The sequence below is a fragment of the Eublepharis macularius genome, chromosome 2 (assembly GCF_028583425.1).
Source record: "Eublepharis macularius isolate TG4126 chromosome 2, MPM_Emac_v1.0, whole genome shotgun sequence".
NCBI lineage: Eukaryota > Metazoa > Chordata > Lepidosauria > Squamata > Eublepharidae > Eublepharis > Eublepharis macularius.
Window position 1 is genome coordinate 132,258,001 of NC_072791.1, and position 26,734 is coordinate 132,284,734.

At 40.0% G+C, this 26,734-nt stretch overlaps 1 protein-coding gene across 1 annotated transcript in view; it reads right to left on the reverse strand.

The window, feature by feature from the left end:
- KCNQ1 (potassium voltage-gated channel subfamily Q member 1) overlaps window positions 1-26,734 on the reverse strand; it is a 520,763-nt gene that overhangs the window by 147,829 nt on the left and 346,200 nt on the right. Inside the window, exons 13-16 of the mRNA XM_054972676.1 lie at window positions 19,176-19,251; window positions 12,883-12,977; window positions 11,658-11,704; window positions 4,515-4,576 (exon numbers count right to left, since the gene is read on the reverse strand). Of these exons, the coding sequence (XP_054828651.1) occupies window positions 4,515-4,576; window positions 11,658-11,704; window positions 12,883-12,977; window positions 19,176-19,251 (280 nt within the window). The remainder of the gene's footprint in view (window positions 1-4,514; window positions 4,577-11,657; window positions 11,705-12,882; window positions 12,978-19,175; window positions 19,252-26,734) is intronic.

Below are 26,734 nucleotides of genomic sequence, written 5' to 3' on the forward strand. Positions count from 1 at the left end.
CTAATTACACTGAGGAGAGAACAGCATTATGATGCCCATATAGTATATGCATGTGGAAGTACAGGGCAAGCAGCTGAAGGAAGCCTGCTCATGTGGCATACTATACATATGCACACTGTTGGGTTTAGGGTTACCAACTACCACCATCCCCAGTGGGGGCAGGGAATCACCGGCTCCCAGCCCCCGCCTCCCACCACCACTCACTTAGCTGGTGGGGGGGGGGCATCAAAAGGCATGGGGAAAGGACATCATTCTGGGACAGTTTCAGTAAAAATCAGTCCCAAACACTTAATTTGGGGCCAGTTTTTACTGAACCCCTCCCTGCACATGACCCATTGCTTTTGTGTCACACTGGGAATGATGTCATTCCCAGCACAATGCAGGAGCGTCTGGAGCATGCACATCTGCTGGCATGCACCCCCAACAACCCCCATCCCCCATTTTCAGCCCCAGGAGACCTGCAACACTAGTAGATTGGTGGCAGAGATCTCCAAGGCTGCTAACAAATGGCAGCCTGGTCCTGTTATAAAGTAGGCCAGAACAAAAGCCTAGGATATATGAGAGTCTTTTGCAGGCCTGTTGAATAAATGACAATATTTTAGTGTTAAACTGACATCAATTGACCAGTTAAAACAACAACTGACTGTCTTCCCAATCCTTCCCAGTTTTCTGTTAGCACTTCACAAACCTTATAATGATCACTTTCTTTATGCCTTAATTCATCTTGCCCTATTGACTTTTAACTTGATTAGTAAGGGAAACTGGCAGGAGACTTCTGTGGATGAAAAACGTATTTTCCAGGTTATAACTCCTCTTAACCTCTCTTTGCTGAGACTGGAAGCTTCTGATTGGCCAGTAATGGAAATAGGATCCTGGGGTAGATAAAACCTTGCCTGATCCAGTAGGGTTCTTTATCTACTGAGGTTGTCATATACCATCTTCAAATTTGAAGAGTTCTGCCTCAGTTCATTAATGATGATACGCATGAGAGGCTCTGAAGAAGCTGCTTTCCCATAATTCTACCAAGTGCCAAGCCTGTCTGTCTTCATTCTTGTTTTCAAGAATGAAGAATGTTATAACTCCCCCCTCCCCCGCCTGCTGTATATATAAAAAGAAGTTGCGAAATAACTAAATGGAAATATTAGGCACAGATGATAATTCTCTTCCACTCAAATCTTGACTGTTGTCCAAATTCAACTTAACTGAATTTTATTTTAATGATTCACTGTACAGCTTTACATTTAAATATGAATCCAATTGTTTTTTGAATCGTTTTTTTTACAATAAAATGATCTGTCAGTTTATAGTGATTACAAAAATATACTTTGGGAAAGCTGTCCTGGATGTTTTAAAAAATGGTCCTATAGATGTGCTATTTTTTTCCTGCATGTTTGTGATGCATTTTTTTTTACTCCACCTCAAATATAAGGAGATTGCATACAACTATTGTACAGGTTTAGTTTCAAATCCTACTTTCATCATCAGTTTATTTTTAAAATTCTAGACAAAACAGGAATTGTGTTGTTTAAGAGAATATCGACTCATCTCATTTCATCGACTCAGAATTCTGTTCACTTGCCTATCTAAAAGACTATAAACACCAAACGTAGTTCCCAGAATAGCCATTCATTTAAAATGTTGTTTATTTGATTAACTAGTGACTTCCTAACATTTTCCACTTCAACTTTGTTTTCAGGATTTGCTCCACAATTTTTTGGGATACACTTTTAAAACAGATGATTTTGTTTACAGATATGCACTTTTGTGCAAGCCCTCCTTTAAAAAAATTAACTCATATTCTAATCAGCACAGAGGGAATCACAATCACAAAATCTATCTTACTGATACTAGCATCAGCAACAAGACAATCGTGATGCTACTTTCCATCAAGAGGCCAAAGGCACAAGTCTTCATCTTGTACAAATGTTCAGATCAAAGTCTATGGGTAAAAACCAGGTTACCCAGAAACACAGATGTGACAGAAACACACATGCCACAAGCTAGTCATTCTCCATCCCCCTTGTGGCTTCCAAAAGATGGCTGTCAATGTCCACTCAAAAGCAATTTTCTGGTCTGATTCCATGTGTAGAACACACCACATATGCCAGTGGCTTTATAAGGATGGTAGAGTACATGAGGCAAGGAGAAACTTCATAGCTTGCATGCTATGAAGACTTCAACTGGTATTTAATTTTTTTTAAAAAAACATTTATTAAAATCAATTTTAACTTCTTATAAACAATAACATTAAAGATAAACAACAATAACATTAAACAATAAAACCAGTTGCTGCAAGGTACAGTATTGACATTCCTGTGTTATATGTCTGTTGAGTCAATAACTTAGGTTATCTGCATGGATTCTTTCGACATTACACGAGATTGAGAGCTTTATTTTGTTGTAGATTGTTCAGAAGGATAACATGTATCATGATGAACCAAACTATTGAATAAGTAGTTTGCACATGTCATTTGTTGTTGTGCAAGGTCCAAGTAAGGATGAATAGTCATGAATATTCATAGATTTGAAATTTTCATAACATTATTGTTTGGTACACTGGATTTTTTGGTTGTATGTTGTTCTTGGCTATATGTTCAATGAAGGGGAGCCATTTTTCTGTAAAATATGTTGTTCTGGGATATATTTCAGCTTGAAGGAGGGCATCTGTGATTTTATCTATAATGTAATGGTCCCATAACTTAGAGTATCAATTTTCTAGTGTAGGTTTCTGTGATTTCCACTTTGAAGCTATTGCAGTTTTCGCTGCCATCAAGAAGATCCTTATGACATCACGCCTGATATATGGTATAGCTGAGTTCTGCCATTGGTCCAGAAAGATTATTTCAGGGCTTATTGTGAACGTGTAGCCATTTATGTGGGTTATTTGTTCCAAGATTTCTTTCCAGATTTTTTCAATGTGTTTGCAATGTGTTTCCCACCAGCAGTGGGCATAGGTGCCCATTTCTCCACATTCTTTCCAACATAGAGGGGATTTTGTTGAAGATATTGTGGTAAATTTCTTAGGTGTGCAGTAACAATGATGCATTATTTTATAAGTTTGTAGCTTGGTGTTAACCACAGGCAAATTGAGAAGATTTAAGGCCCATATAGACTTCTATTGATCGTTTGAGTTCAGATTTGTGCACTCCTGCTGCCATTTAACTTGACGTTGGAACTTTATTGTTACAGGTAAGGAGGATTGCACTATAAATTTTTGAAATTAAGCCTTTACGAACTAGCATTGGATTATCTAAAATATATTCAAATTCTGATTTAAGTTAACTGATATTTACTTTATTTTTTTTAGCTCTTTGCCTTATACTACCATTTGAGACTAAAAAGGTTTCAGACTTTGCTAGTTATTTTCTAAATAATGTTCAATCTGAAATTTTCAGGGAAATAGTACTAAAATGATATGCCAAGAAATCAGCTCCAAAAGAGGCTATCATGAGAATTAAGGCACAAGCAGATTATACTGTGCACCCAGTCCTGTATGACCAATACATTTCACACCTTTTAAGGGTGTTACCAATATACTTTTTGTAAATTGAAAACGAAGTGTCAAATTCCAATTGGCAGGTATTCCTCTTTCCAGCTGGTGCTGCTATAATCCACCTGTCTCTTCCACTTACAGGGCTACATTGTAACAACACAGAAGAGAGAAGAGAAAGAAACAGGGCAGGAAAGCAGAAAAAAGACTGCAGAACAGTGGTGTTGATAAGTGAAGGGGAAAAACCAGCTCTTACTAAAACAAAAGCTCCTTTCAAATTCCAGCCACCTTTATGACTATGATTTTTCACTGTTAGTAATTTTTAGTTGCTTTGGTTAAGTCTGTTGTTATCCTTTCCCTCCTCCTTCTCCCTCTGGTGTTTTGTTTATATTTGATTGGAAGCCTACTGGCACTGACTGTCTTTCTTCTAATTGTCTGGCTGCCCTAGTGAAATGTGTATTTCTTTCCTTACCATAATCAGAAGGAATCCAAGAGCTAAGCCAAAACAAACCAAGATGGATGAACAGATGCAGGTAGTAGGACTTACTACAATTCCCCTCTGCAGTATACACAACATAGTAGTCTCACTTTATCAATGACCAACATTTTACACGGAGAAAAGCAGGGCATAACAATAAATAAATAAAACCTATGAGAAAATCACATACAAGAAAATCACAAGCAATGTTAGTGCACTCGACAGTGTCATTAACCCACTTTCCAGCTGCAGTAAAAATACTGCATATTGCACCCACTGGTGCAATAAAATCTGTCATGTTATCATTAAAATTAAGAGTCTTAGGAATTATCTCCCATCCATTATCCACACTGCACAAAACCACACTGGCTCTTCTTAAGCTTACTTTCTTTGCTCGTATGCTCACATGCAAATGGTCTCATTACTTGATCCAGTGTTCACCCAAGATACAGCTTAACAACTTATTTCAAAATCAGTGGATACTAACAGACTTTAAGTATTGTTCCATGCTGAGAAACGCACAATTCCGGTCTACATTAGGCCTACCTTGTCTTCCACTCTGTTCAGCCGGGCACCAATTGTATTATTTCCCCGATCTTTGCTTTTTTCTACCCAAAAAGAACATTTTCAGATGAGTATCAAGTGATAACAATATAGAATTTAACCATGACTGTGCATTTAACTAGCCCACCAGAGCCATTTAATTGAACACCACTTACAGATGTATAATTTTACTGTGTATGAGTAGCTTAAACATATTCTCTTAATGGCTCTCAAGTACACAGCACATTAACATTTCCTATTATAATTAATATCTGAATAACAACACTACACCAAAAATAACAAATGTCAATTAAATTTAGCTAAAAATGTGCACAATAGCAGGCAGTAGACACTCACAGCTCATGGGCAACATATGTGTGACTGCAGGTAATCAGTGTATAAACAGATAATATAAAGAAAAATAACAATGGGATTTGGGGTCCTAATCAAGAATTTCATAGGTCTGTCATTAAAGAGTGTGCAGGTCATTGATATGTTGTTCTGCTCTGGGCAGGGAGAAGGTGATCTGAAGGTGGAGGGGCTGAAGATGGTTCCCTTGTCATGGACAGATCATTAGTTACTGGGGTTTAGTTACCGGGGTTTAGATTTATAGGGATACCAAGACTCCGAATGGCTGGGGGATTGATTAGGATGATCTGTCCCCATAACTTGATGGATCCAATCAGTTTTCAGATGACATTAGGAAATTTTCTTGCTGATACTGTGAGCGCTTCTGTCAATGACTTGGGTGACCTCTGGAATAAGGAAATGACCTGGGCAATTGACACAATCACTCTTAGGAGCCCTCTTTCAGGGCTAAGAGCCAAGGTAACCCCTTGGATTACTGAAGGCCTCCGGATGATGAAAAGAGAAGAGAGATAGTTATAGTGGCCGTGGAGAAAGACTTGCAATAAATGTGACAAGGTATGGGCTAGAACACATATTTAAAGCCTACTCTGTGACAGTAATAGTGGTAAAGAAACAATATTCCTTTGCCACCATTGCATCTGTACAGTGTAAACCCATTGAACTCTACCAGGTAATCAGAGGCCTATTGGGTTCTCAGCTATAGGAGGAGGTGGATTGCTCTGCAGTCCACTGCAATAATTGTGCTAACCATTTTGTAGATAAAATCTTTCACAACCATTCTGACTTAGACTCTACATTAGGGGTGTGCAAGCCAAAAATTTTCGGCTATAGCCGAAAGTAGAAAGCCGAAAGAAGATTCTCTATCGTTAAAGCCGAAAGCCGAAACAAGAATCTCTTTCGGCTTTCGACTTTCGGGATTCTTTCGGCATTATTTCGGCATTTTTTCGGCTTTTTTCTATGGGAAAATGCCTCCGTCTTCCAGGACGCCTGGAGGAGGCATTTTCCCACCGAATAAGCCCAAAATTGGTGGGGACCTTCCTCTAACCCTTCTCTAACAACCACCCAAGTTTCAGACAGATTGGACTTTGGGGGGCCATGTTATGGCCCCCCAAAGCAGGTCCCCCCATCCTCCCATAAGAAAGCGAAGGAGCAGCATATTGTTAGCATGCTGCTGCTCATCTTTCTTCATTATTTCCTATGGGGAAAAAATGAAGAGGCAGGCTTCCTTTGCCAGGGGTGGCATTTTGCATGCAAAATGCCCCCTTACCCTCAGAGGCCCTTCTCCCACCCCTCCTCCCACCCCCCACCAAGGCTCAGCCTGCTCCCACTTGGGGGGGCCATTTCATGGCCTCCCCAAGTAGGTGCTCTAATCTCTACCACTGACAGCTGGGGGAGGCTTGTGTTGCCAGGGGTGGCATTTTGCATGCAAAATGCCCCCCAACCCTCTGGGGCCCTTCTCCCACCCCTCCTCCCACCCCCCACCAAGGCTCAGACTGCTCCCACTTGGGGGGGCCATTTCACGGCCTCCCCAAGTAGGTCCTCTCAGCCCCTAAAGTCCACCCCTTACAGCCCCACACAAACCCAATTCCCCCCCCAGCTGCCACACACAGACCCAAATCCCCACATTAGCCCCTCACAGACCCAAATCCACCCCCACCTGCCCCACACCCATAACCCCAGGAACAGGCTGGCAAAGGCCAGCCCTCTCCCTTTGTTCCCTATGCTGGGAACTTCTAAACTCTCTTTCCCTGGGCAATTCTGCACAGCCCAGGGGTGCCACAATGGTGGGCACACTTCTGAGTGCCAGCTGGTCCCTGTGAAAGAGCACCTGAACCACAGACACCCTCCCTCAAATTCCCCCACCACCTACAGAGATGGCTGGCCAGCCAGCCCCATTGTTCCCTATGATGGGAACCAACTGCACAACAAAGAATAAAACAAGAACAACACAAAATAAAGTTTTAAATTTTTTTTTCTCCCTTCCAAAGTACAAGTAGGCAAAGCATTATGACACATTACACCAGCAGTCCCCCACACAGAAAAATAACACAACTCACTTAACATCAGAGAATCACAAAGCACGATTCCTGTCAAAAACACTTTATTTCTTGAACAGCTTTAGGTTACACAGCAGGGGGGAACACCAAAGGGCATGGCAGCACTATCTTACACAAAAATAACACAACTCACTTAACATCAGAGAATCACAAAAGCACAACTCCTGTCAAAAACACTTTATTTCTTGAACAGCTTTAGGCTACACAGCAGGGGGGGAACACCAAAGGGCATGGAAGCAGTATCTTACACAAAAATAACACAACTCACTTCACATTAAAGAATCACCCCAAAAATTGCTGTCAAAAGCACTTTATTTCTGTAACTGCTTTAGGTTACACAGTAGGAAGGCACCACAGAGCAGGAAAGCAGTGTACTACACAAAAATAACACAACTCACTTCACATCAGAGAATCACACAAACACAATTGCTGTCAAAAACGGTGAAGTGGGTTGTATTATTTTTTGTAGTACATTGCTATCATGCCCTGTTGTGCCCTCCTACTGTGTAACCTAAAGCTGTTCAAGAAATAAAGTGTTTTTGACAGGAATTGTGTTTTTGTGATTCTCTGATGTTAAGTGAGTTGTGTTATTTTTGTGTAAGATAGTGCTGCCATGCCCTTTGGTGTTCCCCCCTGCTGTGTAACCTAAAGCTGTTCAAGAAATAAAGTGTTTTTGACAGGAATTGTGCTTTGTGATTCTCTGATGTTAAGTGAGTTGTGTTATGTTTGTGTAATAGTGCTGCCATGCCCTTTGGTGTTCCCCCCTGCTGTGTAACCTAAAGCTGTTCAAGAAATAAAGTGTTTTTGACAGGAATCGTGCTTTGTGATTCTCTGATGTTAAGTGAGTTGTGTTATTTTTCTGTGTGGGGGACTGCTGGTGTAATGTGTCATAATGCTTTGCCTACTTGTACTTTGGAAGGGAGAAAAAAAAAATTTAAAACTTTATTTTGTGTTGTTCTTGTTTTATTCTTTGTTGTGCAGTTGGTTCCCATCATAGGGAACAATGGAGCTGGCTGGCCAGCCATCTCTGTAGGTGGCGGGGGAATTTGAGGGAGGGTGTCTGTGGTTCAGGTGCTCTTTCACAGGGACCAGCTGGCACTCAGAAGTGTGCCCACCATTGTGGCACCCCTGGGCTGTGCAGAATTGCCCAGGGAAAGAGAGTTTAGAAGTTCCCAGCATAGGGAACAAAGGGAGAGGGCTGGCCTTTGCCAGCCTGTTCCTGGGGTTATGGGTGTGGGGCAGGTGGGGGTGGATTTGGGTCTGTGAGGGGCTAATGTGGGGATTTGGGTCTGTGTGTGGCAGCTGGGGGGGAATTGGGTTTGTGTGGGGCTGTAAGGGGTGGACTTTAGAGGCTGAGAGGACCTACTTGGGGAGGCCGTGAAATGGCCCCCCCAAGTGGGAGCAGTCTGAGCCTGGGTGGGGGGTGGGGGGAAGGGTGGGAGAAGGGCCCCTGAGGGCTTGGGGGCATTTTGCATGCAAAATGCCACCCCTGGCAACACAAGCCTCCCCCAGCTGTCAGTGGTAGAGATTAGAGCACCTACTTGGGGAGGCCATGAAATGGCCCCCCCAAGTGGGAGCAGGCTGAGCCTTGGTGGGGGGTGGGAGGAGGGGTGGGAGAAGGGCCTCTGAGGGTAAGGGGGCATTTTGCATGCAAAATGCCACCCCTGGCAAAGGAAGCCTGCCTCTTCATTTTTTCCCCATAGGAAATAATGAAGAAAGATGAGCAGCAGCATGCTAACAATATGCTGCTCCTTCGCTTTCTTATGGGAGGATGGGGGGACCTGCTTTGGGGGGCCATAACATGGCCCCCCAAAGTCCAATCTGTCTGAAACTTGGGTGGTTGTTAGAGAAGGGTTAGAGGAAGGTCCCCACCAATTTTGGGCTTATTCGGTGGGAAAATGCCTCCCCCAGACGTCCGGGAAGACGGAGGCATTTTCCCATTGAAAAGCCCAAAGAAAGCCGAAAGAATCCCGAAACGTTTCGGCTTTTTTCTTTCGGCTACCCGAAACGTTTCGGCATTCCCCGAAACGTTTCGGCATTCCCCGAAAGAAGCCGAAACACTTTTGTTTCGGCATTCTTTCGGCATTCTGAATGCCGAAACGCACATCCCTACTCTACATTAATAGAGACAGGATTGGGTGATCCCAGAATGTGGATTTGCCCAGTTTTATGGGATAGCTTTCAGTTTGTCCAGTTCGAGGATGAGGACAGGATCCTTGGAGGTTTGAGGCCTACCACCTGCTTGTATGACCCTTGCCCCTCCTGACTATTTAAATGTGTCAGGGGGATGGCAGACAGGGTTTGGGAGACAGGGGTGGCCGTTGTTGCCTTGAAGAAGGCAGTGATTCATTCACTCCTAAAGAAACCTACTCTGGACCCAGGAGAATTGAGTAGCTACTGTACAGGCCCAATGTTATTAATCACGAGAAAAGTAACTAAATGAGTAGGGTCTGGCCAACTTTATGAATTCCTGAATTAAGCAGATTCCTTGAATCTGTTCCAATCTGGTTTCAGGCCAGGTTATGGGACTGAAATGGCCCTGGTTGCCCTGGTGGATGACATGTGCTGGGAGATGGACATGGAGAGTGCAACCCTGATAAGTCTCCTAGATCTTTCAGTGGGTTTTGGGACCATCTATCATGGTATCCTTCTGGACTGCCTTTTGGGATTGGGAGGTACTGTTCTGAAGTGGTTCTGGTCCTATGCCGATGGTATGTTTCAGATGTGGTTCTGGAGGGCTGCTGCTCTGCACACCTTGGCTCTGGCCTAAGAGCTCCATCTTCTCCTCCATGCTTTTCAATATCTATGTAAAGCTGCTGGGAGAAATTTGGGCTGAGTTCCCATCAATATACAGATGACACTCAATTTTATCCTGCACTTGCAGCAGATACCAAAGGGGCTGTAGAACTGTGAACAGGTGCCCAGAGGCAGTTTTGGGATGGATGAGGGCTAACAAACTGAAATTTAATGGGTGCTATGGGTGAGGGAAAGGTCTGTCCCAGAAATGGAGATAGCTCCAGCTCTGGATGGGGTTGCACTCTCCCCAAAGGAGCAGGTTTGTAGCTTGGAGGTGCTCTTGGACCCAGGCCTCCTGTTAGATAAAGAAGTGAAAGAAATGATCAGAGGTGCCTTTCACTAGCTTTGGCTAGTGAGTCAGATGTACCCCTTCCTGGGAGGAAAGATCTTGCTACTACAGTATATGAGCTGGTAACATCTAGATTAGATTGCTGCAGTACAGTCTATGTGGGGCTGCCCTTCAGGACTGTCCAGAAGCTATAGTTGGTGCAGAATACTGTGGCCAGAATGCTGACTGGAGTGGGTTGCAGGCCGTATCATTCTAGTCCTGTTCCCTCTACACGAGCTCTCAATTTGCTTCCAGTTCCAAGGCAAGGTTATATCAACTTTTAAAGCCCTATATGTCTTGGGGTCAAAATACCTTAAGGGCCAGCATCCCTCACAGAAACCTAGCTGTCCACTCTAGTCATCTTTGGAGGCACTACTTTCGGTACCCCTGCTATCTGAGACCAAGTATGCATGGCAACCCAAGAAATGGCCTTCTAAGTCATAGCGGCAAAATGCTGGAAACTCCCTCCTCAGGGAGATTTTTTATTATTTATTATTTATTATTTTATTACACTTCTAGACCGCCCTCCCCATTAGACAGGCTCAGGCTCTACCATTGTCCTATGCCAGCAGGTAAAGACTTTTTTTTGCTTTGTTTGGCATACCCTCAGTAAACTCTTATTGGACTTCCTCCCTGGATTTTGGTGTTATGTTGGTTTAAGTTTTATTGAATTATTGTATATATACTTTATTTAAAATGTTTTTAATGTTGAAATATTTTAATGTCTGATGTTTGCCACGTTGGGGACCCTATTTAGTTGGAAAGGCAGCTTAGAAGTAAATAAAATAAGTAAATAAAATAAAAACCACGATTGCTAATTTATATATAAGGAAAGCATACATGCAGCCTGGTTTCACTGTCAACAACAGAAGATAAAATGTGCACAAACCATTTCATAAGAGAATACCCGCTTGCAGCATTTCCTCACTAGATCAAAGCCAATGGCTTGGATCCTGCCAAAAATTGGCAGGCATCAAATGATTGACCTTGTTACTGTTTGATGAAATTGACTTGAATGTTCAAGTAAACTTTAGATGAATGAATTATTTTTGAATTGATTTATTTTTATAGTGAATGTGCATAGTATCAAATATTGGTAGATTAGCCTTGAATATCAGTGTGTACTCTAGAAGAAACTATTTTTGTACTGACTTTGTACTGAGAGTGAACTTTTTATATTGGACCTCTTCCCACCAGTTGGATGTTGTAATAATAGGTTATTTATTGTGATCTAGACTGTCTGGTATATTTATTGTTATGTACTGATGAAACTGAGTAGTCTTTGCACTTTATATATAAACTTATTGGAATAATAATGTTGTAACAATTTTGACTGAGTTCTCCAGAAAGGTGGTACTCTGTAGGTTTCCAATTGTTTAGAGCAGCTATACATCTTCCTGTGAAAAAAATTAGACTAATGGTGCAAGCTTCAGATATCTGCTTCAGATATCTCTGTAAATATTACTAACAATTTCTCATGCACATTGTAATCTGATATGGAGTCCTATCTACTTCCATTGTGTACTACAGAAAAACACTAACTAACATACAGTGCATATACCCATCTTTTGTAATTTTTGACAGATGATAATTTACCTGAGACAGAAATAAACAGAGATGGTTTCCCTATAGATTGGTCCAACCTGTTAGAAATAAAAAACATGTCGAAAACAGGATAAAAGCTTTCTCAGAATAATGACAATTATTGCCCTTCCAGTCACAGTATATGAACACAGACACTTTTACATAGTTATTGGCTCACTTGTAACAATTTTTAAACTTTCTACTGTGAATGTTAAGGAGAGTGTCTGATCCAAGTGAAGAAGCCATCTGCTCACTACTGCTTACTGCAGTCTGCTAACTTCCTAAAACCATACATTGGCAGGAATTCAGCTTCATATAGAAAGAATTTCTTTTTTGCAGAACTCAAACGCCTAAGTAAAAACAGGTCTACTGGCAGCAATATTGCAATTTTTACTGTAATATATAGTGCCTACATAATGTAATATTTATAATACTGAACAAGTCTTATGCATGTTAATATCTAACATCTTGTGTGTGTATTTGTGTGTGATACAAGAAGGCCAAATTCTTTCAAACGTTTTAGCATGTTGTCTTCCATCTCTCAGCAGGGCATCCTTCACTCAGTTTAGCCAAAAATGCAGTATTTGTAGTAACTTTTACACAAGCCAATTCCACAATGATTTCTGGTAATTATTTCCTGCCATATCCAAATGACTTAGGGTACATAAAAGGAAAAAAAGGCCTTAGTATTGGCAGAAGTGAGAAAATAGCTCAATTCACATTTTTAAATCCTATTTCTATTGTCTTTTGACTCAGCACAACTTTGTCTTTGTTCAACTTTGTTCCTTTTCCATGAGGATGGAACTAGATGGCAGTAACATAGGGTGAAGGCATTCATGAGAGAATTTGCAGGCAGAAAATGCCTAGCCCTCTCTCTGGCTACCAATTATCTCTGGCAATTCTTCTCCTTAACATCAAAATGGCCTAATATGTAGTTCCACCTTGAGTGGCTAAGTAGCCGTTCAAAACAATTCTTTTCTAACCATCTAATAGGATGCTCTGGCATAGTCTCCCTAACCCCAAATACCTCTCTATTTCTGCTTCCTCCGTGCCTTACTCAACTCTGTATTCCCTTATATGGCCACAGCTTCTGTTCTTTACTACATTTTGTTCCACAGAGCAACTGATAATGACTCTGTTTCCTGGTTAGTAGGCACATGCTAGAATTTGACGTTGCTGTCAGCCTTGTTTCCTGCTCTTATTTTAAAGATAATCCTACGGAAATTCTGTACCGTACCTTCTTTGAAGCTCTTTTATTCGCACCATTAAGTTGAGATGACCCTGAGAATACTGTTCTATGACATCGCGTACATCGTAAGGCTTTCTGGCTTGCTGTAAAAATTTAGAAGAATGAAAAAAAATGTTAAAATACCATAATATATAACATACCATAACTAATGGGATGAGAATGAAAATATCAGGGATGCTTGGAAGTTAGCCTTTTTAAAACATTAGAGGGAAGAGGTGACTTATGGGTATGATACAGGGGTGTGTATTAAAAAAATGATTCAGGCAGTAGGAAGGCCATAAATATCAGTACTCCTGATAGTTGGGTCCTCCCATATCAGTTTTGTTTTTAGATCCATTTGAGGAGGGGTGTTCTGAAATTAACCAGGTCCATTATTTCCTATGGGAGAATAACAATAGTATAATTTGATTTATATACCGCCCTTCAGGACAACTTAACGCCCACTCAGAGCAGTTTACAAATTATTTGGGGGGGTTGGAGGGGCCATTGTTCATGCAAATTACACCAAAATTGCAGCAGAGTGACAGCTGCCTATCCACTTCAAGCAGATCCTCCAAGTTTCAAAAAGATTGGGTAAAAGGCCCCTATTCTACAGGTCCCTGAACAAGGTGCTCCCAATACTCTACATTGTTTCCTGTTGGGGGGATCCAATGCTTTCTCCAGAGCAAACAAGCCTCAATAAAACACACAAGAGCAACAACTGACCATAAAGAACCAATGAAGTCCAACAGAATCAATGCCAAACCGAGAATCCCTATAGAACCAACCTGATGGCAGGCAATGAAAGGCACTCAGTCAAAAAAAAAGTCACCCTGAAGCTGTAGCTAGTAGTGGCAGCTTGTTTTTTTCTCCCTTTGCAAGTTTCCTGGGGGAAAAGGAGGGGGGAAGGGTTGGTTCTCACAGGTAAATGGCACTGCTCGTTAGAGGGAGCTCAACTGTCTATCCAATCATGATAATTCTCTCATGTGGTCTATGAGAGAATCGTTATGATTGGATAGATGAGCTACCACTAATGTGCAATGCCATTCACCTGTGAGAATCGCCTCCCTTGCCTCCCTCCCCCCTCCCTTTTTAACTTGAGAAACAAGCACAACTAAGAAAAACAAGCTGCGGTGACCTCTGAAATGGAAGCCTTTGTTAATCCCCGATATTTCCAAAATTAATTGAGATAGAAATATATCTGAGAATTCCAGATATGATCGGGATGTCCAAATATGCTCCCAAAATACTGATAAGGTATTATTTTGGTAATTTATGGACCAGATATACTGAATCACACACCCCTAGTATTATCTTCTAATATGAATGTACAGTTCTGGCAGTGGTGTCTTAGCTACTGGAGTCATAGTTCAGACCTCTTCCAAACTATTAGGGTTTGGTTTTCCAAACACAAGTGTTTGGTTCAAATGTCACATGGAACCACAGTTTAATTAAACCATTTATGGTTAGTGTGCTTTGCTTGAATATCATTCCCTAAAGTAAGCTACCCATATCTGTAGTTCTTAGGATGCTGTCACACATGTGGCTTAAAGTAGTAATTACTTCTATTGCTTGTAATGTGACTCAAAGCCAACAGTAGCCAGAATGCACTTTCCTATTATAAATGCCTCTATTCTGTTTTCTTTTCTGTATTAATAAACAGAGAATCACATAAATTGGGAAAGAGAGGCAAAGGCAGTTTCAGGCCTTAAGAACGTAAGAGAAGCCATGTTGGATCAGGCCAATGGGCCATCCAGTCCAACACTCTGTGTCACACAGTGGCCAAAAAACCTGGTGTCATCAGAAGGTCTGCCATTGGGGAAGGGACACTAGAAGCCCTCCTACTGATTGCCCCCCCCAAACACCAAGAATACAGAGCATCACTGCCCTAGACAGAGAGTTCCATCTATACCTTGTGGCTAATAGCCACTGATGGACCTCTGCTCCATATGTTTATCCTATCCCCTCTTGAAGCTGTCTATGCTTGAAGCTGCCACTACCTCCTGAGGCAGTGAATTCCATGTGTTAATCACCCTTTGGGTGAAGAAGTACTTCCTTTTATCTGTTCTAACCCAACTGCTTAGCAATTTCATTGAGTGCCTGCGAGTTCTTGTATTGTGAGAAAGGGAGAAAAATACTTCTTTCTCTACCTTCTCTATCCCATGAATAATCTTGTAAACCTCTATTGTCACCCCCTCAGTCGTCGTTTCTCCAAGCTAAAGAGCCCCAAGCACTTTAACCTTTCTTCATAGGGGAAGTGTTCCATCCTTTTAATCATTCTAGTTGCTCTTTTCTGTACTTTTTCCAGTGCTATAATATCTTTTTTGAGGTATGGTGACAAGAATTGTACACAGTAAATGAGGCCATACCATTGATTTATACAGGGGCATTATGATACTAGCTGATTTGTTTTCAATTCCCTTCCTAATAATCCCCAGCATGGCACTGGCCTTTTTTATTGCCGGAGCACACTGTATCGACATGCATGAAACAGCTCTCATTTCACCATTGTAAAACTAGTTTAACATGTTGGCTGTAATTCACCAAATACTGCTGTGATATATTTTTACAAATATTTATTTCAGTGTAATAGTATTGCCTGGTGAATTATGATCCTGGTGATCTCTATCTGTTAATCAAACAAAGAAAAATTGGAAGAAAAAAAATCCCATATATATGTAGCTTTTTAAAAAACAAAATCCTAACATTTAAGTGAAAGAAGAATGGCGTATTTTGGTATTCACTTTTGTACCTCAGCTTCTGCATAGCTTTACAACTCACCTATAAGTTAGGTGGGAAATCCATGATTAGATCTTGAAGCATTTTCTTTAGCATTAACAAGTAACCATAGGAGGTGCCAGGGCACTAAGGAAAGGTTTTCTAAGCAGGGTGAGGGGAGGAAGTAAATCCCAATTTGACCACATTTGGATATCACAAGACATGTTTGTGTTCTGTGTGTGGGGATGCAGGGGTGTGTGACAGTGGGGAGCGTGTAAGCATGGCAAAAGCAAGGTTTGAATCTGATGCCTAAACACAGCCATAATTTACCTCATGATTGCTACTCACCACTCCCACATACATTTTTTGTGGACTGATATGTGACTGAATCCAAATATTGTAAAATCATAACTGTATCTTAGAAAATGTAATGATTTCGGTGATGGAGAGAACGGTCAAGTCATGGTTGACTTATGATTAAAACCTGGTGGCACTTTCATGGCAAGAGACTAACAGAGGTAGTTTGTTATTGCCTGCCTCTGTAACCCTGGTCTTTGTTGGAAGTCTCCCACCCAATTACTAACCAAGGCCAACCCTGCTTAGCTTCCCAGATCTGATGAGATCAGGCTTGCCTGGGTTATCCAGGTCAGTGCAATGATTTCTTTAGATATGTGATATGTTAACTGCACACCAGTGACCCCCAGAACAAAATTCCTTAGGAACATCTCCTGAGCTAAACACCATTAAGATACAAAAGAGTGCATAACTTCGTGATCTGCAGCTGCAAACTAGGATGAAAACAAACTTCATCTGCTGTATCTTACTATTTCCCATTCTAACTTCCTCTCCCTGACCAACAATTAGGAATATTGCTGATTATGTTAAACAAATTGGAATATTCTGAATATTAAGCATGAAAGTGTTAGCAGAAGGTACATAGAATGCATGGCACGCATTAAATATGTACACAGCTGCTGCATACTGGTTGTTCCTCATTTGGTTGAGTGTGCAGCAGCTGCATATGAACAGCTTTTCCCTCTGAGTCAAGAAAGGAGAAAGAGAAGTTCAACCTACAGGAAATTCTGAGAAGTATAACCAAACAATAGCCAAGTACTAGTGTGTACAACATTCTTTGAAGTACAAAGAACCTTGAACTTTTCTGTTTGCCAGAAAATCCTCTGAAGTGATTACAGAAAATTACACACACAATTCCTGATTGATAGTAAGGTAACTGAATTACGTATAAAGCACAGCACAGTTTGTGGTAATGCTTTGAAATATAAAGTTATAAACAGATCAAGAGCATCTAATGACATCACTGTAAGCCACAATAGACATTGCTGTTTCCCTTGTCATTGCTGGAACCCCAAACTATATTTTTAGTCCTGTTCGCCATGTTCGGCAGTTTTTATTATTCACTTTACATAACAGGAATATATGATTGCAAGAAAACCTCATTACAAACTACTGGTGCCATTAACATAAAAAGTAGCCTTTAAAAAATGATGCTGTGTGAATCAACATTTGGCTGCTATGGGGACCAAGCTATGCAAATGTAGCTCTTATGCCTCAAGGCTAATGTAAGGGCCAGACCTTAGGCCCAGATTCATACAAGCTATTTCGCTGTACTAGGCAAAAAGTACTTTTGTTCTTCCCCTAGTCTTGTTGAATGTGGTTTCAGAGAACTGTGCTTTATCCTCAAAGATTTTCCTGATTTTTCTGTTCCATACAAGCAAATGGAAAAGGGAGTTTTGCTCCATTTACTTGAATGAAATGAAAAAAAGAAGCTGAAATTGGGAGGGGGAGAATCTCCTCAAACCATATTGTTTTTCCGGAGTAGCTTGAGGCCCTTGGATTCTTCCATGCCTGGAAGCCACCAGTAGGGGTCTGGCCCTGCCCTACTCTAAGAGAAAATTCCATTTCCTTCCCCCCCATCCAAATGACTGATCAGACCAGAAAATATTAAAAGTGTTGCATGATTATTGTTTATGACTGTAGAGAGTGCTAAGTGGATTATTCATGTAATCTTTGTTATTTTTTTATCCTTGTTTTGTTCTGTCTTTATATTTGGAATGCCAGTTGTATTTTGTGCTTTGTAGATTGTGGCTTATGGCTAAAACAAATAATTGATTAATTGTTGATAATTACAATTTTTTTAAAAATGAAATAAATTATGTGACATAAGAACTGTAATTTGGATTGCATGAGAATAGCATAGAAGACACAAGACAGATCTGCCAACCCTCGAGGTGGGACTGGGAGACTCACGGAATGAAATCTGACCTTGCAGTGAATGCTAAAACCAGTACCAGTCATGAGAATGTGAGATTTTTTTGAACCTAGATTCTTCCATTTACTTTTTGTATTGGTTGTATTGGCTGGCAGTAGCCTAGTCCTTCATATTATGAGAGAAGAGAGAATGATGGTAAAATATTAGAAGGTATTCAAAATGCAATTGCTACACCTCATGAAAATAGTACAGGGAATCCAGATAAGGCATTCAAATTTAGCCCTATGTGGAGAACATTACTGTAGTCCAACCTTATCTGAGGGAAATAACATTTAATAAAATTATTCAAGCATATGATGAAGTAATTAAGAAGTTAAAGCAAAATAAATATCTGATGTACTTGTATAAGAAATTTTATCCTACACTTAGTCAATGCATGAATAATACTGCAGTACACATAGACCCTGTTCCCCAGGGACTTCCCTTCTTGAACTCCACCCCAGTTCCCACCCCACAAACCTCCTCCCAAACCAGAACTGGCAACCCTACAAATCCTGTTAATGGTAGTCAATTCCAGTGTACGGGCAAAAGAGGTTTGCAAAGAAGAAAGAAAAAACAGCAGTGCTGGAGTATATAGCAATGCTACAGCAAGACTGGAACTATGCTTCTTTGGTGGAGAATAATGAAATGCATATTCTACATATAAAAAGTGTGCAAGAGGTACAGAAAGAAAGAAGCCACTTAAGAAGTCCCCATGGCTGATGCAGCCTACTGAGATATTAGAATATCATTCAATGGAAAGGACACTGGAATGACACAAACAGTAGACTGCAAAGTACAGATAGCTGGCCTTCTTGTAAGGGGCTTTCCCATTAATGAGTGTACAAAAAATGGCAGAAACCCTCTAGTATGCTAGCAAATTTCTATCCCAGTTTCTTATCAGGATCTCAGCAGCTATGGCAGAGATACGTCTAAGGTAGTGTTCTAATCTCTAGGTCCACTGAATCAGCCTGACAATTATATACAATTCAGAATTAATGAAGACATATGAGAATGTTTGCATTGCAAGGAGACAGAGATAACAAAAGGTAAAAGGTCAAGTCCATTAGCAGAAAATAACATTTTAATTCATGCTGCATTTCAGGGGCTTAGCCTGTTCCCAGAGCATCCACAGTTGACTAACTTGCTGCTAAACAACTACCCCATTCAAGAAGGAAGAGAATAGTGGGTGTAACTCACCATTACTAAAATGAATTGCCTAGGTCTTTTCTTTCTTAAGCCCATAAAAGAAACAATAAGCCAGAAGAATAAAAGGGTTTATTTAGAAAAAGCAGCTCTCTCTTCATCAACTCACCTGAAATTTCTTCTTTGCCACAAAATACTGCATCCGACGTATCACCTTAATGGCAGCGCGATGATGTTCTCGCAAGCTGGGGGGAAAATGAGAAGGGCAAGACAGGTGAAAAAGAGCATCTCTGCTCAGATAATAATGATAATGACCCTCAGTAAGTGCTTTGGTAACAAGTGAATGTTTATAGTAAGGGCAACAATTCTTCCTGTGGACACAACATGCTACTATTATTGTGACAAAGGACAAAAGCTACTAAGATACAAAGTTTTATCTCTACAATTTGCTAGTACTTACTGTCTTTCACAACATTAAGCAGTAAGGAGGGTATGAAACTTACTCGGAATCAACCCCGTTGTCTTTCCCACCCTCTATCCCTCAAAAGTCAGTCATTCCTGATGAGAGATATACGTTTCAGATTTCTGTACTTGCTGATACACATTATTCTAGAAAACTTGCATTTTAGATGGAACAAATACCCTCCAAAAGGGGATGGGGGAGTCACAAGTTCTAAAAAGCTTCCTTCCCTTCATTATTTTCCAAAAATACGTATCAGTCTAGTTGATTGCATGGTCACCTGAAAGGCAATACAGCATTTACATATGCAATCATGATGAAGCATATCACCAAGTGAAAGGCAAATTAACATAAGGCCAAATTGATTTATTTGGAATCTGAGTATGCTGGAAAAGTAGGCTTAGAATGCAAAATATTTGGCAAGAGCTTTTTTACAATGAATATAATCATGAGAAAGAAAAAGGCTACTTTGGGAATTCTTCTTGAAAAAGTAGTGTAGAAGCATAGGATAAGAATGCTATAAAGAACCATTGACACTAAATTCAGGTAGCTTTCTATGAGTAAAAGAGTTTAAAGTGGGTAGCTGAGTTAGTCTGTAATTATAGAACAAAATTCAAGTTCAACAGAGCCTTAAAAGCGAACAACATTTTCCAGGGTATAAGCTTTCATTAGTCAAAGTTCACTTTGTCGGATATGATAAGAGAGTTACTCTAAGCAGTTCTACTCAGAAATAAATTCTTACTCCAAGGAAATCATTATTAGGATTGCAGACTAACAGTGAAATCCTAAGCAGAGTTACTCCAGTCTAAGTCCATTGAAACCAAGGGCAAATCCACATTACTCATTCTAAGTCGCATGTTCCCTGCATTCCCCATGCAATCCCGAGTGCCGGTCACATTATCTCATTAAGCAGACGCATTTCATTCGCATTTCTCCCGAATATGTGGTCACAGGTTTTCAACGGGAGTTTCACGGTGGCCATGAACGGGCCAATGCGCAATTTATGCGGTTTTTTTAAAAACCACCCCCCTTCCTGTCTCTCCGGCCGTTCCGAGAGTTCCTATTGGCTTATTCAACTTGTAAGTGCTCCGTAGTCTGCAAAAGACTGTTTTTGACTTCATAGCATTGGATTTATTGATTATGCTGTTTCTGAATCAAATCTGGTAGTTTGAAAAATCATTTTGGGGTGAATCCATCCTCAGAATGGACTTGCGAAACTTCCTTTATAATTGTTTTTTATTTTTTTATTTTATATTACTGTAATATCGAAATTACGAAATATCGAAATAATGACACTCCAAGGAAGTGACACTTCAGTAAAATTCAGGCACTGAACTGTCCTGCATAGGAAATGCCCACAAAAGCTTCCCACATGCTTCCAAATTTCCAAAAAAGAAATGGGAGAGAGCCATCAGTGCTGTCAGTGGGGGAAAGAGAGGCATCATTATCTTCAATGATGTTTCTTTATAAGGCAAGATCGAAATAACGGAAAAGTGCGCTCAAAAAAATAAAAAAAAATGGGTGGGAAAAAAGGTCCCGCCCAAAAAAGCGGTTTTCGAGCGGCTGTGTGACCGGAGGGACGCGCGAGAAAGACGGATTGGAAGCAGGAATGTGAACGAAGAGGAAAAAATCGCGGATTGGAGGCAAACGGAAGATATCCGATAAACAAAAGCATGAGGGATCTTTGTATCACATGTGGTGGACTTGTGAGGTAGCTAGGTGGTACTGGGGAGAAATAATAAGAGTAATAAGTGAAATTTTACAATTTCAAGTTAATAAGAACCCAGAACTCCTGCTACTGAATTTGGGAATGGAGGATATTCCAGCACAATACAGGACATTGCTATTTTATATGACAGCAGCGGCCAGACTTTTGTACGCGCAGAAGTGGAAAGTACAAGAAGTGCCAACTATTGAGGATTGGATTTACAAATTGCTGTACATGGCGGAGATGGACAAAATGACAAGAAAATTGAGAGACCTTGATCCAGGACAGTTTAACACGGATTGGGAGAAGCTGAAACAGTACTTGGTGAAAAAATGGGAGGTGGGAGGAGAAATGTGGCAGTTTGAAAATTACTGAAATACAACAAAAGAAGAGAGAAGTGACTATACCGGGGGGTGGAGAGTCAATTGAAAATTTCTAAGCAATTATTTTATTTAACTACTATATATAGTATTAAGTAATAGTGGTGTTATTATAAGATCTATAAGGACAGAAACTAATTAATTTCATTGCTGGCAGATAATGGTATAATGGAGAATTTATATAATTAAAATGAATGAATATAAGAAAGGGGGGGAAAATATACAGTAGCATACAGAATATGGGTCAAATTGATTGACTTATGCTGAATGTGTATATGGGTTAAAGTGACTGACTATTTCTGACAGAGTTGCATAATGGAGAAATTAGATAATTAAAACAGTACGAAGATAAGATATATAGAAGGAAGCAAAGAGTAATATATGGAGTATGGGTTAAATTGATTGACTTATATTGAATGCATGCAATGTTTATAATGTACTTAAAGTTATGTATAACGAGGGACAAATTGTTTGTCCCATATTGACGAGACCAGAATGAGTAAGATAGAGTATAGGCTACTAAAATGATTATTGAAGAATATATGCCAGAAATGTATTATTTAGTTGTTAAGTTAAACGGGAAGAGAAATAGAGATAGCACTGTGATATAATAGATAAGCTTAGAAGAGAGTGAAAGTATATGTTTAATAGGTACAATAAGTTTGAAATGAGTAGGGGAAAATAGATAAGGGGTTGGAAAACTGTTGGAAGTCAACAAAAGGGGGGGAGGGAGGGGGTTAGAATTGGAATATTTAAAGGAAACTGATTGTAATGGATATTAAAATATTTCTAATCCAATAAAAAAAAATTTAAAAAAAAGGAAGATATCCGATAAACATGCGGGTAATGGGTGAATGTGGATTTGACCCAAATCTCAGTCCACTGATTTCATTGTAAGTGGTTTAAAGACTGCATTCATCTTTTGTTATTTTTACTTTTATTCCTTTATATTTTTAATGATGTTTGTGTACACAATTTGTAATAAATAATTTTAAAACATTTTAAACATTTTTATATGGTAGCTTGACCCTCCCAGTTCATTCTGCATTCATCTTGTGCCAGTTCTTCAATCCAGTCATCAAGTGAACTGTTAGCTCATTATAAAAAGTAAAAGAAAATAATTCTAAGAAAAGTCGTGCTGGATTTAAGCATGAATTTGGCTGAATGTGCATCAAGCAGGATTTGCTGTTTATTCCAGGTAATAATTAATGGTTTCACTAAAGTCATTTTAATCCTGGTGAAAGACAAGAGCTTGGCTGTACCCATTCAACAGACACAGCGACAGCAGTTTGTGCATTAGATCTTTTAGCCCTAGAGCTGGAGAAGAAAACACTGTCCTATTTGGTGTCCCATAGGCTGGAAAGTTTATAAAGCTTGGACAGAGGCTACCCATTTATTTGCAACTGTGGACATTTTCAGTCCCTGTAAATGTGAACTATAAATCCCATTGGAAGTATGGCGGTCAGTTGAAGAAAGGAGATGTCCATTATGTTAAACAGCTCTTTGGTCATTCTTCTGTGTAATCACTTTATTGTCACTAATCTAATGTAATGGACAAAGTCTGAAAAAACCTAGAGACCAAGACAGTATTGTTCTACATACAAAGCAAGAATGAACCTAACAGTCATAATCACATTTCTTTAACGCAAGTTTTGATCTGGCAGATATTTACACCCATGCCAGCTATTACCAAAGTTAAAGGATCTTCCTGTTGAATATAATGGGTGTAGTGTCACTAGTGACAAGATTTTTGCTGCTGAGTAAAACTATCAGCTTCCAAACAGGGCAAGGATAAACTGTTAAGAAGATAAGAGTAATAGGCTCCTTAACCAGAAGGTCTGGTAAAAAGGAAGCAAAAGCAATTCATATATCTACACTTCCCTAGGGATATTACAACTACTTCGTGTCTCTGTTACAGATGCATAGTTAACATGTGGGATACAGAAAATAGAACTTTTCCACTGCACACCTAAAATGCAGGCATGGATTGGAGCCCACTCCTTCAGATGCAAAGAAGATTCAAATGGCACCTGAAGAAGTGTGCTCCAATCCATGAAAGCTGATGCTGGAATACAGTTTTGTCAATTTTTAAGGCACCACAGATTCCTGTTTAAATTAAATAGCAGATTTCTTATACTGTTAATTCCCATTTCACACCATCAACTAGCTATACCTACTATAATACAAAAGCAGGAAATGCCAAATATCAGCCCTATCCTTGGCTTAAAGTTTGAATTCCCTGCCTTTTATTGATCTATACTGAGACATCATGGAATGTAATAATCACATGGATTTTACCTGTGGCTTTACTTTTTTGCAGTTTTGTTACTTTGTTTTTCCATTAAACATCAGCTTTGAAGACTTTTCCAATTTTATATAGGTTGTTTAACAATTTAACTGAATGTGAAACATTTATTTTTTTTTACGATGTTTTGCACGCTAGTTCAAGTAAATATTACCACGTACAGTAAATTAAGATGATGATCGCTATTTTGTATTGATACTGGTGTACCAGTGATATGTGCTAGAAATGAATTTTGCCATCTTTACACATGCTCTGATCATAATATCTGCAATACATTAATTTTAAGCCCATGTGTTACTTTCATTATAGCATCAACAAAGAAATGAATAACTGTTACCGCTAAGCAATCAAATGTATTCAGACCCTGTGAGAAAGGAAGTATATAAATGAAGTAAATAAATAAATATGCTTGCTCTTGTTATTGTTTTCTGGATTTCAGAGCTAAAACAGAATAAAAGCACAGAACATGGAAGAAGTTAGTTGCTGTCAAGGGTTAAAGTAACTATAAATTCTTACTGTCTCTCAAGGGATGGGTGGACTCAAAGTAAAGTTAACAAGTACAACTTTGGCCACTTTCATTGGAACTTGGTACTTGCCCATACCAGCTTATTCTCATTCCTGGCTATTGTTTGGGCTCCTACAGGTGCAATTCAAAGTGCTGGAGAATGCCTGTTCCTGTAGAATGCCTGCTGTTCCTGCACTGGGCAGGGGGTTGGGCCAGATGGTCTGTGGGGCCCCTTCCAATTCTACAATTCTATGAATACCCACCCTTCAAATTCCTTAAAGGAATGTGGAAAGACCTTTCTCTGTGTATCATCTTTATCTATACTTAGCAGAGCCATTCCTGAGAAGATACCTTGCTACCCTTTTGAATTCCCAAACCAGGTGGGCCAAACCCATTTTTATGGACTTTTGGAAAAACTGATATATATTTTTTCTTTTTCTACCAGGCATTTGAATGGGATCAAACTAGATGAAATGCTAGAATATCATTTGGCTTGATGTTTAGCTTATTTACCTTGAATATTTAATGTAGTTATAGACTTCTAAAATACAATAATTGCATAAAGAGTTGTTTTTATTATAGTTGGGTTCAGTCCATTCTGTCAGAAATTGTATGAAATAATTAAAAAAACCTTATTCATATTTTTATTTTATTTTTAGAGCTCCACACTTTAATGATAAATATGTAGAAATTGAGCTGGCATTTCTCTGTAGGGATTTTCATCTTCCCTTGTAACAAAATCTGGTGGAAGAGATCTGGAACACCCACATTAAGCCATTTTGCTAGTACATTTAAGTCTAATGAAATCTTTCAGCATTTGGTCTCTTGAGAATTTTGGTATAGAATTTGCTGTAGTCCAAGGTTAGTCTAATCTTTTCACACATTCTGTCATTCCCAGAGAGGTATTCATGATGGAGTCTCTCATTACTGAGCTGTGGTTTACATGTGATGGGCTGAAGTGGATTAAGTTGCACCTTCAGATATTACATAACAGGAAATGAGTAACCACAATATAGGAGGATTGAAATCAAAGTAAACTGACTATTGAATTGTATAGATGCTATGTTACTTTCCTTTTGTGACTCTCTTTTGGAACCTGGCCACTTGATTTCAGATGTTTATGAAAACAGACTTCTTTCTGGAGACTCTTTGCTTCTTAGAGATTAAACTGTATTACCTATAAAATGTAATTGTTTTAATACCAACAACAGCTGTTGCCAATTAAAAAAACTATAATCAGATTAATTTCAGTCCCAAATAAAAGCTTTGATAAACCTTAGCATTAAAGATACCTGTCTGTGTAACACCTTATATTAAATACAGGCCTGTATACTCCCATCCAGTTAAGAAAACTAAAGTGCTCCTAAGTTTTGTTATGAGTGCTATTTCCACTGATTCCCCTTCCTGTTGCAGCTAACATTGCAAATTCTGGGTTGGGAAATTTGGAGTTGAGCCTGGGGAAGAGTTTATCTTCCAAATTAGCCATTTTCTCCAGGGATACTGATTTCTGTAGTCTGGGGATCTATTCTAATTCTGGGAGATCGCCAGGCACCACCAGGAGGGTGCCAACTTGAATTGCAGCCCATTTTGCCTCATGAAATTTTGCTCCTTGGGATGGTCAAGAGACCCTTAGGAACAGCATGGTGGGGTTCTGCAGAGTCAAGCTGAGTTGGCAGGAATTGCTGCTCTGCTTGAGAAAACTTAACTGCCATTAATTAAACTTAAGTTTTATTTGAATACAGGCCAACTTGTGTTCAAAAATGTATTTCTTTTATTCAAGGGAGAGCTGGCTTAAACTGGCTCAGTCAGATAACAACAACAACAACTGCACTTATATACCACTCTAGGGTTGCCAGGTCCTTTGAGCCCCCCGGCGGGGGATTGGGAGCCTGGTACTTACCCTCTGTAGTCTTTTTTGTATCTCCTTGTACATGTGCTATGTGCATGTGTGCTCCCAGTGTGCGTGATGTCATCACTTCCAGGAAGTGATGTCACCACATGGGTCAAAGGGTGGCCTGGCGTGCACTCCTGCACTCGCCAAAGGGCTGAGTCACCCCCTGTGGGCCTGATTTGACCCAAAACAGGTCTGTTGCGGGGCATGGGGGTGCTCCCCACTAGCCAGGTAAGTGGGGTCGGGGGGAGGAGGTGGGAGCAGGGGTTCCCCCACCCTGGGCGACGGATTGGCAAGCCTATACCACTCTTCTAGACAGATCAGTGCCATACTCAGATTGGTGAACAAAATCAGTGTTGTTATTATCGCTACAATACAGCTTGGGAGCTGGGGCTGAGAGGCTTACACATGGCCACCTGCTGAGCTCATGGCAGTCATGGGATTGGAAACAGCAGAGTGTTGTCAGCTCAACCACTTAA